The 13,768-nt window shown below is 42.4% G+C and overlaps 1 protein-coding gene and 1 non-coding gene across 5 annotated transcripts in view; both read right to left on the bottom strand.

Moving 5' to 3' along the window:
* Positions 1-167: 167 nt before the first annotated feature.
* Positions 168-13,768, bottom strand: part of Kdm3 (Lysine demethylase 3) — a 211,604-nt gene continuing 198,003 nt past the window's right edge. Inside the window, exons 10-18 of one of the 4 annotated variants that reach the window (XM_046630450.2) lie at positions 12,119-12,610; positions 9,538-11,862; positions 7,837-8,053; positions 6,970-7,385; positions 6,637-6,862; positions 5,619-5,767; positions 3,949-5,386; positions 3,474-3,729; positions 168-3,376 (exon numbers count right to left, since the gene is read on the bottom strand). In XM_046630450.2, coding sequence (XP_046486406.1) covers positions 3,061-3,376; positions 3,474-3,729; positions 3,949-5,386; positions 5,619-5,767; positions 6,637-6,862; positions 6,970-7,385; positions 7,837-8,053; positions 9,538-11,862; positions 12,119-12,610 — 5,835 coding nt within the window. In that variant the 3' untranslated portion in view covers positions 168-3,060. Of the gene's footprint in view, positions 3,377-3,473; positions 3,730-3,948; positions 5,387-5,618; positions 5,768-6,636; positions 6,863-6,969; positions 7,386-7,836; positions 8,054-9,537; positions 11,863-12,118; positions 12,611-13,768 lie in introns of those variants that run through there. The other 3 variants (XM_046630452.2, XM_046630453.2, XM_046630454.2) reach the window with 3 other exon arrangements.
* On the bottom strand, positions 7,479-7,548 carry LOC124222586 (small nucleolar RNA SNORD36). The gene has a single exon (XR_006884047.1). It is a non-coding gene; the product is annotated as a small nucleolar RNA SNORD36 (small nucleolar RNA).

The following is a 13,768-nucleotide window of genomic DNA, read 5'->3' as shown; positions in this document are numbered from 1 at the left end:
CAAAAAATTATACTCGAAACCGCTGTCTCGCGGTTTCATAACTGCTATGACTGAGGGCGGCCGGTGGCGGGGAGGGTGAGGGAACATCGAGGGTGTATATAGGGAGGTTGAGGACTTTAAGGGCTGTACATTAGCGACCATTCCATTCCGCCCCCAGCACACGGCTCTTCTCTTTCATTCTCTCATTCATTCGCCAGTTATTTCAATTTCTTTTTTTTTTTTTTTGCCAATTTCTTTCTTCCAATATTTCCCGTTCTTTTCATACGGAATCTCTTTTGCACTCTAAATATTTCTATCGCTCTGTTCGGTTTAAAAATTTTAAAATTCCCTTTTTTTTGTTTCACTTGCGTTTGTTTTTTTGTCGTTTTTCGCTTTAGTCATTTATACTCAGCAACATTTAAATATCATATTTCTTCTTATAATAATAATAGCAATAATAATAATAATAATAATAAAGTAATTATTATTAATAACCAATAATTAATTATAGTAATGTTTAATTATAATAATGATAATAATGATGACGATGATGATGATGGTGAGGATATTATAACAATAATAATGTATATACTACCTGACTACAAATCTAGTGTTGATGCAATCAAGTGTGTTCGATATTATTATATACCTACATATAATATATATACACATATATACGTAACGAATTATATAAGTATTGTTTGTTCGTTATTAAAATTATTATTATTAATATTGTTGTTATTATTATTATCATTATTTTTATTATTATAATTTCTTTTTCAATTAAATGTGCGTGTATACCACCGTGTATACCGCGCGCAACGCAGGATGCGTAGATGTATATACACACATGTATATAGATGCACATGTATGCATGGGTGTATACGCGAAAGCGTACGTTATTATTGTTATTTATATATGTATATACATGTATATATAATATAGAGAAGAACGGTTTTTTTTTGTATTCAATAGTAATAATACACAGAGTACGTTTCTAGAACTTTATACAGCGCCCATTGTAGGAAATAGGTATTTCAGAGATGTTTTTCTTTCATCGTATTTAATTTACGTTAGGTTATTTATTTTTATTTATTGTTACGATTTTGTTTGTTTTTACTTTTTTTCAGTTTTGTATGTTTGTATGCATAAATTGCTTTAATAATTAATGCATATATTATTAACACTAAGATATTCTTTTTTAATTATCTTTAATTAATTAACGTTAATCGTATTTAAATATTAATTACTCAAGTCGTTGTATGCTAGACGAATATTGAGATCAAAGAAATTGCAAATTCCAGAATTTTTCTTATGCGCTTTGCCATTACCGTTGTTGTTTTATTATTTCTTTTTACCCGTTCCACTTCCGTCTTATTATCTTCCTTCGTCATCTGCTCTTCATACTTCCACGTAAATTCTATCACGCTAATTCACGCCAAAGATGATGTGCAAAAAGAACATGTTTTAATTAGCCAAATGTAAAATCAACCGGATCACTTCAAGCTAAATGCAAATTGAAATCTCATAAAACTAACAGAAATAAAAACCATCCATCCATACGTCTGTTCTTATTTGAATATAATTGTTTATGCCACGAAATAATATCCAGCTAAGGCAGAGTCAACTCGCGAAAAAGAAAAACTACAACAAATTAAAGTTTATAAGAGCACGAATAATCGTCAAATTGCGGATTATTCGGTTCAATGTTTATTTAGAAACTCGACCTGCTGTTTGCCACAATGCTGTTTGAGAATGAGGAAGATAACTCGCATATGTCAAATCAGTTGAGCATTCAAACATACCAATCCCACAAACATCGAACAACATTGGCACTTTGAAAATGACTGCAATACACGACTAGACATTACTGTCGTTTCTTCAACTAAATATTTTTTACCATCGTCGGATCATTTGATGGAATATAATATGGCTGTAATTGATAAAATAAAGTCATTTTTATTTCCAGAACAGACGATTTTCATATGTTGATTTGACAAAAATAATTGATTCTTACCACTTTTACACAGTGTTCCCTTCCATACGACGACGAAAAAACAAGCTTTTAATCCACAAAATGGTTCAAGACGGTCGGTTTAATCTAATTAGTAAAATCGGTACAATCGATTTGTTATTTATGTAAAACAGTTCAATTCATTGACTGCAAGCGACAAATCGATAATACAAAGGTATGTTTGGCCAATAATTACAACGTCTAATTGCACACATTTTTTCCCCTCTTCTTTCATTCTCTTCCTTACCGATATATGTTTTTACATTCACTAAATTTAATCTATATGTATAAGAGTGTTTGTATACGTGTAAACTGTTTTTTCAAATTTTTTTTTTCTTTTTCTTAGGAATTTGTTACATAGTAATTTTATCTACATTTATATAGTATAGACAAGTGTGTATTGGATACAGGCACGATAATTAATTACAAACAATTATGATCCGAAGTTCCTCTGGTATCACAAATTCGCAAATTTTTTCTTCTCTTTTTATTTTATTTTTTATATTTTTTCAATTCGGTCACGGATACGCGCAGTCGAGCAGTCACGATCCACGTTTAAACGAAGAACAATATTACAAAAGAAAACGAACAATCGAAGTAAATAAATCTCACGGACTTCATATCCGACCACAAAGTATGTACTGTTTTATCATTATTATCATCATTATCATTAATATAGGATAGTGATTTGTATTCAAACTGAAATTATACAACGAACAACCAACCAGAAAATTGGCTCAGCCAATTCAAAAAATGAAACGTTTCGAGCTACTCATCAAATATCACAACAAACTTCCGCGACGTTATTAACCAAACACCTGAGATAAAACGTCGCCCTCACTTCCTTTTTCCCTCCCAACCTTCGGACCAAGGTATCGCACACACCCTCCCGTTCTTTCCCCATCGATTTGTTTGTTCTTAGCTATTTTACTTATCACCAACGACTCAGAAGCCGCCAAGAACCGAAGTAAAAGTAAAAGAGGGCCTCGCACCCGCTTTCGAATCATTAGCGAGATTTAGTCGTAAATCAAGCAATCCCTCAGATCATGGCGGCTCGACTTTTACCGCTACGTCTCCTCCTTCATCTTAATTTCATTCTTCGGTTTAATCTTCACGACAACTTCCTCTTTCACATTCTCAAGTACAGTTAGAGAGTCTTTAACCGCGTGGTAAATAATGTTTTTTATTTGCAGCTTGTCCTCGTGGTTCGTATGCGTGTCGGATAAAGCACGGAACTCCTGGGTCAAGTGAAAACAGTGTGACACATTTTCAGGCGAGACAAAATCCTCGGCGACCTTAATGCAATTGTGAAGATTTCGAACCTGGTGAGGTGCACCAGCGGGCACAAAGACGGCATCACCGAGGCACTGCACTATGGCGTACCTGAAAGATCGTGATAAAATAATGTTTGAACCAAAGGCAAATTACGAACAGCGTACGAACTTGCTTTCTCAATAATAATAACTCCACTCGTGCCTACCCTTCAACCCCGTATTCACGGTACAGTCGTTCTCGCAAAGGACCGTCGAGATAACAACTTTGATCGTGAATCGGATCGTGGTGCGGTTCGAGACGCACACCTCGTTCAACTGCGACCGCGTTTAAAAGGTCACGAATTTTGTCCGCATCTCTAGCCGCGTAGATGTGCCAAAGAGCTCCGGGTGCCTCGCCGCGATCTCTAACCCTTCGACGTGTCAATATATCACAGCCGGCCTCGTCGATTGCCCTGAGAGCCTCTGCAAGATGGTTAAAATACAATTATTTTGATGGGTTGCTCGTAACAATAATCAACGTCAAGCAATTTCGAATTTATCTCACGTCAGTGTTAAAAAGCTCGTTATAAATTTATTCTCGAACACGGTTGTATTCTCGATTGAAATTTTTTTACATCATACGCTGCGTTATTTTCTCGCTGCTCGACAAAAGCGAATGAATTCCCACAAAAGTGAACGTACCTTTAATGTGTTCGTCGCTATCACCGTCCTTGGGAATACCAACATAGACCATGACATTGACGGCGTCAGATATGTCGAGGTGAAGGTTAGTGGTTCCCTTGTTAGGATACAACGCGGATCCATAAGCGTTGTACATTTTAGGTCCCAAGTCTGGCCTGACAAAACAGTCAGGTAATCGACTCGCTAAATTCAATCTCCCGTTTCGATGCGTGTACTCTGAGAGTGGCAATACTTTCATTAAATCGGTGAACCTGGATGGTAGTAATTCGGCAAAATCTTCCCCCGGAGGCCAGTCCTTCAGTTTCAAAAGCATCGCGTTTCCACTATCGTCTTTTAACCTCTTAGAGAAGTGTTCGAAACCTTCCCAAAACTTGCGCATCGGTTGATTAGGCACCAAGTTACCAGTCATACAATTGACGAGGTCATTTTTCACATCCCCAAAGTCACGCGCAAACGAGTCAGGGTGCCAAAGATTCATATCCAGCGACTTCGAGACCTCAGAAACGATAACTGGCTGTCCCCGTTTCCACTGATCTTGGAATATCTGATAATTGTTAGGGTTATTTGGCTCGTTTAGTCTCAACAGTTTGCCGTCGCACAGCCAAGAATGAGGTACATCGGGGTAAAGGCTCTTGCTTTCGGTAAGAGTCATTATTCTAATTGGCAAAGGTTCTCTTCCCCTCTGTGTCCATTTATACCTACGAACAAAGTGCTTAAGTTCACGGGAAGCTTTTTCGTCGACGAGTCCGCTGTCTCTTTCCTTTTTAGCGCTGTGCTCTATAACGCTAGATATGACCTCGTCCAGGGTGTCCATCTTCGATTTTTTTCCGGTCTTGGCGACGACATTGTTTTGCGTTGTGCTGTTCGTCACGTTGGAATTCCCGGAGTTGTTGGTCGGCGAATTCGACCGGGAACCGCTGCCGTTTGGTTTATGCGACGGCCTGATAAGTAGTTCTCTCAACGTCGAGTAGTTTCCGTCCCTATCCTCATCCGAGTCCGAACTGGACCCGGAGTCGTTTTTTTCCTGATTATGGAGAGCAACATTCGCCAGCCAACTGAGTGACGAGTTTTTATCCTCACCGTTTGTCTTTTTGTCCGTAGCTCCGTTAGACTCGTTTTCTTTCCTATCTACCTTCGACTCCTGTTTTATGCTACCGTTTAAAACGCCCATCGATTCACCTTTTATCAGATTTCTTAGTGTCTCATTAACCGGCGACGATGTCGCCAAACTGCACGAGCAATGCTGAGGTATTCCCCACTCGCAACGGCTCTCGTGAAGCCGCGATCCAAGACGCGACAAACTATCACCGGCTATTATCTGCGTTAGCATCAATCTTTCTGGTTCGTGCACCTGCCTGTTTGTACATAGAAGCCACGAGAAGTCGTCCCTGTCCTTTCCGCTCTCACCCCAGATTTTTATCGTTCCATTCTTGCGTCCCTGTAAACAACAGTAATTATACGTTAGTGTGTCAGAGCTTAAGTTTATAGTTTCCTTTCGTCGCGTGACTGCTTCCTCTCACTATTTTTGTGCAATACATTATAAAAAATGGTTGATGTTTCATTTTTATTTACATCACTTTAGCCTCGCGTTAATAATTAATCTATTCGACCGGTGTATTTGAAATAATTAACACGTTTTGCAAAGCAGCTTGGGTGACGCAGTGACTAACCTTGTAGCAGTCGATGCATACGACGAAGCCGCACTTGGCACATGCCCAGTGAAAGTTGAATAGGGTAGTTTCACAGACGTCGCACATCTCCCGTACACCTTGGACGACACGTTTCCAAGCTACTGTTCCGTCTGTAATCCCCGAACTCGCTGTAGAGGGCATAATGCCAATGTTCAGGGTGCAAGAAGAGCAAGCGTTAGCATATCATGCGAGCGAAAATAATAATGGTAGCCAACTTTGGAAAATAGTTGATTCACTTGGATATTTAATAACAAAAAATAGAAGGAAAAATAAATGAAAATGTTACAATGTCAAGTAACAGTCGGAGATGACGTAAAAAATGATTACATGATGGTGCGGAATAAATGAGGCCTACACCAATTGACGATAAAATATTAGTAACAAAAGTAGCGTAAGAAATTGGCCTTTCAAGAGTCATTTCAGAACTTGAAATTATATTTCCCAAACACTTAAAGACCAAGCTTAGTATTATATAGATTAATGTTAGATAGAAGTAACCCATCGTGCTGTACAGGGGACATCTGAATACTGTTGCAGTCATGATTAACGAACCCAATAAGGATATACATAGGACCAATTTAATTAAGAAACCAATGAAATAAACTATTATCATCCGTTTGCCACATAAATAGTCCATGCAATTAGCTTCGTATTGAATAGGTATACATTTACAAAACAAATGGGTGCAGTTTCAGAAGTATCAATTCATCAACAAATCAATTTCACTTTAAAGTCACGTGTAAAATTTATACCAAACTGCTGATTTAAAACAAATAATTCAGCTTTTCACGATTATTTTGCGGAAAATTTTAATACCTTCATGAAGTGAAATTACTTTATTATCATCGGTTATAAAATTACGTTCACACGACAATATTGTCACAACTGTGACTTGCAACAGAAATAGGGAGACAAGAAAATAAGTGGCTTTTGATAAATTTCACTTGCTTCTCGTGAGTTCCATAGAGAATATTATGGAATATTTTTTATACAATACCTTCAGCCACGTGTTCCTGAAGAGCATCCTTTTCCTGATGAAGTAGATCGCAAAACTGATCTCCGACCTGACGTAGTAATCGATGAGCCATCTCTAAATCCAGATCTTCTCTGTCCCCTCGGTCCGACCTTTCCGATTTATCCTTGTCATTTTTATCCAGTTTCTCATCTTTCAAACCTGCCGCTTCCTGACTGTCCTTAACAGGTAACCAGAGTCGCAGGTCTTCCTGCAACAACACAACGCTATGCTGCCTCATTTCGCCCACGCGATGACAATAGTAATCAAGAATAATCTGCGCACAAACATTGCCGAGACGCAAGATCTTCTACTCACCTCGGAGGCATCCTTGTGCGGATCGCTGAACCCCGCTATAGCCAGCTGCCCGTTTTTCGTGTACCTCAGTCGGCGAAATGCATAAAACCTACAGAATATATTCTGCGTTACGTTTTTTGAACGTTGATGAGGCGTCCATCTGCATTCACGACACTTAGCCAGCTTCGGAGCAACCTCAAAGCATGCTCCATCCTGCAGCCAACTTTCCCCAGTTTTTTTCAATTGCGCTATCGGCGGCTTTCGAAATGGATCACTTCGACCACCACCTCCTGGTCCACTCCCTCCTCCACTTGCACTTTCTTCTCTTCGTTCTTTCTTAGGTCTTGGTTGCGGATCTTCGCCACCTAATTCGCTGCCTTTGGTTGACGTCTTTGGTCTTCTACCACGTTTCCTTGGCTCCTTATTAACATTGTTACCTGTAAGACACGAAGAAAAGTTTTAATAATAGTTTTCCCATTCCTCGAACAGGAAACACTTTCCAGACATATTTTGAAAAAACGAATAATAACAGCAATCAGTGTTAAAAAGCTCATGATTCGATATCACGGTTATTCAATAAATAATTTTTCATCATTTTGCAGTCTGTGTTGTTTCTTTGATTTGCATAATTACATTTAAAAAGATATCAGGCAAACAGTTGTAGCCAAAATTTGCTGAATCGGCAAGATGGTATAACTAAAGGGTATTGCATTGAAAATGGTTAAAACAAAAATTTCATTCAAACAGTATATCTATAAAAATGCAATTGCACTGTGATCAATCACCCTTTCTCACAATCAATCATTTCATCGGTTTGGTGATTCAATGAATTTTCGGCTATACCGTTAACCAAAGTATGAAGGAAATATAAATTGATTAAAGACTAACCATTTCCAGATGAATTGGAGTTACCGGTGGCTTGTCTAGCCCTAGAATTTGGCTGGCTAGAACTCAACTGTTCGCTAGCGTCACTGGCAGAGCCAGCTTCGCTTTCGTTGCTGGACTCACTTCCCGCACCGGCACCTCCACTCTTATCTTCTTTCCTCCTCCTGTGCTCTTCCGTGACTGCCTGCTGCCTCCGTGCGGCTCCCTTCTTTCGTTTTACCTACCACAAGGTACATATTATTAAGTAGTCAGGAAGTTCATGCCCGTGGTCCTATCTACTGACTAAAGCGCACGCATTAAAATCATTAACATGCAGTAATTAAAATAAAATCATTTCTTATTTACATACAAATTTTCAATCGATCCAAAAACTAAGCTCCTAAATACGCGATGAAAAATTACCAACACATGCTTGTCGAACAATTATCAGCCAGTCAAAGCTAATCTACATTTCCTATCAAAATTCGTTCAATTTTCAATCCATCGAACAAAGACTGCTCTTAATTAACGACTGCAAGATTTTTTTAGATTTGGATTGGCGTAGATTCCAATTAGATACCGATAATCTACCCAGGTTAATATCATTTCCATACTAAGAATAACATGAGGTCGAAACAGCTGCAAGTGTGTCTGCATGTATCGAAAGCTAAAACCTAATCACCAGATAATTTATGCACGAGTCACGTTCAAATAACTGGTGCATAGGAAAACTAGAGAGAAATGAAAACACCACGAAGTACCGGGAGTCTAAACTTGCGGTGAGCGCGACGACAAATAAAGTGAGGTTATGTCCACGGTTCGCAATGGTTATTGAGAGGGGAGACAAAGAGCTTCCTTTGTACTTTACCATTTCAATATTCTGCATATGTGGCTCAACGGCGTGGTACGACAGAGCTGCCGACGCACTTCGGATGCCGCTAAACGGTGGTATAATTGAAAATACAGATCGAACGCGGGGTGTAAAAATCAAGCCGACAAACGTTAACCAAACGCTGCGTCGTCTCTGCCCGGTTTGACGCCATTTCGGTTTACTCAACGGCACGTACGAACCCTCCGAACAAGCTGGCTCGCGAGAGTGAGACAGACTAGAGCGCTGCGCGGAAACGTGTCACGCTGTCGACCACGCACGAACAGCTCTCGACCAATCGGAAATACCTGACCCGGTGTTAGGCGCGCTATTCGAATATAACAACGCGGGTATGTTTACTATCGTTGCCTACAACGTGTAGTAATTACGCGTTGACGCCACAGACAATTTGCATAACACATCATTATGCATTGTCAACAGACCAAATTACCAATCGAGAGTTGTAAATCGACATTCATTACTCGTGTATTTTCTGGTAAGGAATATCGCTACGTGAAAAAGTACTTTATATTGGAGTTTTCAAGGGGAAATACGCCAAATTATTATCTACCCAGCTAGTTTGGATGCGAGCGTTAGTTTTCCACTGAACTAATACGATAATATCGAAACCATGTTCGTACACGTTTTAATATACATCTACAGAAATAAAAAATAAAAATAAGAGATACCTTCGGTAACTAAATCAAAAAATATGAAAATCTTACCTAGAATGTGCGAAAAATAGAGAAACTAATAATTTGCAACCAACTAAAAACTAGGCTTTGTTTCGTGTAGATACAAGATACAAAAACATACCACCATCATAATCGCTACTCTCGAGTCGTGTAAATAGATACCTTGGGTGGTTTCCTTTTAGGGGGAGACTTCCTCTCCGGATCGCTGCTGGACGAATCTTCCCGTATACTTTTAACGTCCACAGCAGCAGCATGTCCATTGAGTGATTCCTTGCTGTTTGCTTTTCTCCCACCAGTTTTTCCAGTTACTTTACTTTTATTTATACTATTAACAGCCATGCTGCCTATATTATGTATCGAATTAACAGCGCTCGGCAAACTTGTCGTCGTAGCGCCAGATCCTGCACCTCCTCCGCTTCCAGTTCCTCCTGCTCCTGCTCCTGCTCCAGTACCACTACCTCCACTTCCACCACCAACTCCTGCTGCTGTTCCTGCTCCTGCTCCTGCTCCTGCTCCTCCTCCTCCTCCTCCTCCTCCATCTCGCTCCTTGGCCAAAGGTTGCGAAGGTGCCTGAGCAATAGTCAAGGGAAGCGTAACGCAAGACCCGCTACCAACGAGTCCAGTTGTATCCTCAGTCCCATCCTCGCCCGAATGCCTCTGGAGCCAAGCCTTCTTCAGCTTGTGGACGGGATTCCTAGTGCTACTAGGCGGCCTCGGGGCAGGACTGTTCGACTTTTCGCTGTCCGCAGCGCTGGGCGTGGCCTTTGCCGGTGTCCCAGGTGCGCTGGGTGCGGGACTAGGAGCAGCCGAGGGTGCAGGACTCTGTGTCGGTGCAGGACTCGGTGCGGCACTTACGCCCGGGTTGTTGAGAGAGCTTACGCTGCCCGTGCTCGCGGGTCTGACGGATCCGTCGCCGCTTGCCGTCCTGGGTAGAGGGCTGACGGAAACGACTCCGCGTTCCTGAACATTGGGTATTTGGCCGGATGGTTGCGGTAGTAGCGCGGTATTAACGACAGTGGTGATTGAAGTAGCGGCCGAAGCGATGAGGGGACTGGGTTCGCTGACCCTTGACAATACCGGGGGTCCAACGCACTGTAGGGACATAGGTTGAGAGATGATACTGTCCTGCGTCCTTCTTTTCTTATACGCCAGCTCGAGAGAGACCGGTTGTCCGCCGCACACCTCGATAGGCGTGGGTGCTTTCCTCTTTGGCGATCCGGATCTTTCGACACCGAGATCGAGGGGTTGAGTCTGTATCGCTGGCGCCATTGCCTGCGGGTGTATTTGCTGATTGGGATGAGGACTGGTCCGATGTCCCGGGTGAACGGAGTTAGGCCTGGTCATAGGCGCGGAGGCGGCAGTCGTCGGCGATCCGTGATGGAGGGGCGGCGGAGATAGTTTAGAGGCGGGTATAGAGCTGACGTAACCCCGGCTGTCATAAACTGACCTGCTGCTATGAGCCGGGGGTGGTAACGGTGCCGGTGGAGCCCCGTGGTGATGAGGCACTTGCTGGTAAGCGAGCGGTGAGCTGTTGGTCTTCGATGTGAGCGGCATCGGGCTTGGAGCCGTGTTTTCCGATGCCCTGCAGACCGGCGTACCGGTCATGATGCCGGAGTTCGGTTTCCCGTATATATGCTGAGGTGCCGGACTGCTGACCTTCGGCTTGGACCCAGGCGACGCCGCGTAATGCGACGTTGGCGACGAGGATGGCTGGTGAGGATACGGATAGGTTGACTTCGGAGTCCCGTACGGTATCCCAGGCTCAAGCCTGCTCGCGTACCTGGGTTCGGGAGGCGAGGGGTGAGAGGTCTGATGAGGGTGAGGGGCGTGAGGCGACTGCCTGTTGTGAGGATGGGTGGGATGACCGTGAGGACTGGGTAGCTGATTCGCGTTCACCCTGGGATGACCTTGGGGAGGAATGCTCTTGGCTGCTTGAAGACTGTCGAGGTGGTGAAGATGGTGGGGACTCTGCGTCGAGGTTCTCTGGTAATCGTACGGTGTCGGGGGTTTGTGTTGCGGTGCAACAGCGCTGTGATAATGACCGGGCATCATCTTGGGACTCGGGGAATGGGATGGCGGAGCCTTGGGCAGTTCCCTACCCTCGTTTTTTACGATAACTGAGCTCTTTGGATCGGGCAGAAGGGGCGGGGGATTTGGTAGCATTTCTCTAACGTGAGGATCTCTCTCGAGTGCCGCCTGCTGCATACTCTTAACACCGCCGGACATCTGCTGCTGCTTGTGCTGCTGATGATCGGCCGCCTTTACTTTTATCTCGTGCATGTAAGGCGGCTGCGGTTGATACGTCGTGTAACTGAATAAACCGACGTTCGGTTCAACCTTGGGAAGAGCGGGATGGGGCGGTCCCACACCTGGCGGTGGTTTATCGTGGTGACTGGACACCGACAGCGACGATTTCGCCTGCCTGGAATGAGCGGGGGGCGGTGGATATTCCACTTTTACAGGTACACTGGACGGCCGAGACGATACCTGAGGCAAGCGTTCGAAGGAGAAAAAAAAAGAAACTGGTTAATCGAGTCACTAACTCTCACAATTACACCAAAAATCAACAAATTCTATAGTGCAAATATCAAACGTGTGTCTCCGTTGGAAGAAATTTCTATATACTTTCCAAAAAAAAAAAAAAAATTAGTCAAAAAAAGATTACAAATAACAAGAACTACTTTTTTTTCTTTTCCAACTTTCTGAACGATATTTTAATAATACTTTTCAATTTTTAAAACACCTGTTGAACCGAGGGCGACGCAGAAACGGCAGTGACGTAGGCATAAGCCCTCTGATGAGCGGAAACCTGGTCCCTAGCCTCAGCCTGTCTCTGATGACGTTCAGCAGCAGCGATATGTTCGCGTTCCCTCTGATCGCGTGCTTCGCGTTCGTCCCTTTCCCTCAACTGCTGTTGTTGCTGTTGATGGTGTTGCTGCTGCTGATGCTGATGGTGTTGGTGTTGGTGTTGGTGTTGGTGTTGCTGCTGCTGTTGATGCTGATGCTGATGCTGGTGTTGCTGTTGTTGCTGTTGCCGCTGCTGCTGTTGCTGCTGCTGCTGCTGTTGAGCAACGGTAACGGGATGATGGGGAGCTCCTGGAGCTCCGGGATGATGATGACCCCCATGGGTCGGTAGGGCGGGATGAACACCGTGCGACCTGCTGCCAGGAGGTGGAAGGGTTACCAAATCCCACGCAGCGTTCGACAGCTGAATATTTTTCTGCGAACCATAAGCCTACTTCAATCAATACTGCCCTTCTTTACATTCATCGTTAATGGGTTGCCAAGTTTATATATATATATATATATATGGACACGATAATAATCTACGTATTTGTAAATCATGTACGGAATCGTTGAAAGCGGTTTGCATTATTTTACAAGAAAATTGTTCGAAACAGCGTAGGAGGTAGATCAATAAACTCGATGTCTCTACCGCTCTACGCAGTTTATCTTCCATAAAGACACATTATATATACCAAAAGTTTCTCGCAAGAAACATCTTCCATATTCCCGACATTATTTTACGACTAAAATGCCGACGACGATGAATTAATACGATACCGTATTGATTCGGCGTAAGTCAAATATCCGAAGAAAAAAAAAACCAACGAATAAAACCGAACGCCAAAATGTCCTGAAGTACTAAAACTGGGTGAAAGAAAGAGGTCGGATGTCAATGGTATGCGATTATATTATATCTACACAGTAATAACACGTTACTCACGGTGAGTCATTTTCACCGGTATTCGAAGGCGAGCGAGTTGCTCGAGTTGATTGTAAAACGCACACAGGTAGGTTAAAATATTCATGCGCAATATAAGCACGCGAACAATGTTCAACAAAGGTATAATAGTTGCCCGAGTCTGCGATACGAAAAAGCAAACGAGTGAGTGAGTGAGTAAGGGATATATATATATATATATATATATATATATATATATATATATATATATATATATATATACACGGCTTGACAGATGCTCCGTCTGACAACTTTCATATACAGGCACATTTATGTGGTTGCCCAATGCTCGTTCCTCTCTGACCGAGACATATTGCGTCTACGTATTTAACGTTTCCGCGGATTTCTTTCAATAACGGTCACGTACAGTATGGGCCACGAGTATGGAGGTAACTCATGTATTACACATAATACGAGGTTCTTCCGACCGTTTGAATTGATATAGCGCCATATCATATTCTCAATATCGTACTCTGCATAGAATCGATCAGTCTAAACGTACACTGACATACATATTGCAGAACCTATGCAGGCGGAGTACGTGTGCCTAGATGCATAACGCATCAACGAGTTCCCGTCACCTCGTCGTAACGTGGAATTTTTGCGGTTTTACAGACGCGTTACGCGTGGGTATAATAATATGGATAT

The sequence above is a fragment of the Neodiprion pinetum genome, chromosome 6 (assembly GCF_021155775.2).
Source record: "Neodiprion pinetum isolate iyNeoPine1 chromosome 6, iyNeoPine1.2, whole genome shotgun sequence".
Lineage (NCBI taxonomy): Eukaryota > Metazoa > Arthropoda > Insecta > Hymenoptera > Diprionidae > Neodiprion > Neodiprion pinetum.
This window is presented reverse-complemented; position numbering and strand designations above follow the sequence as displayed.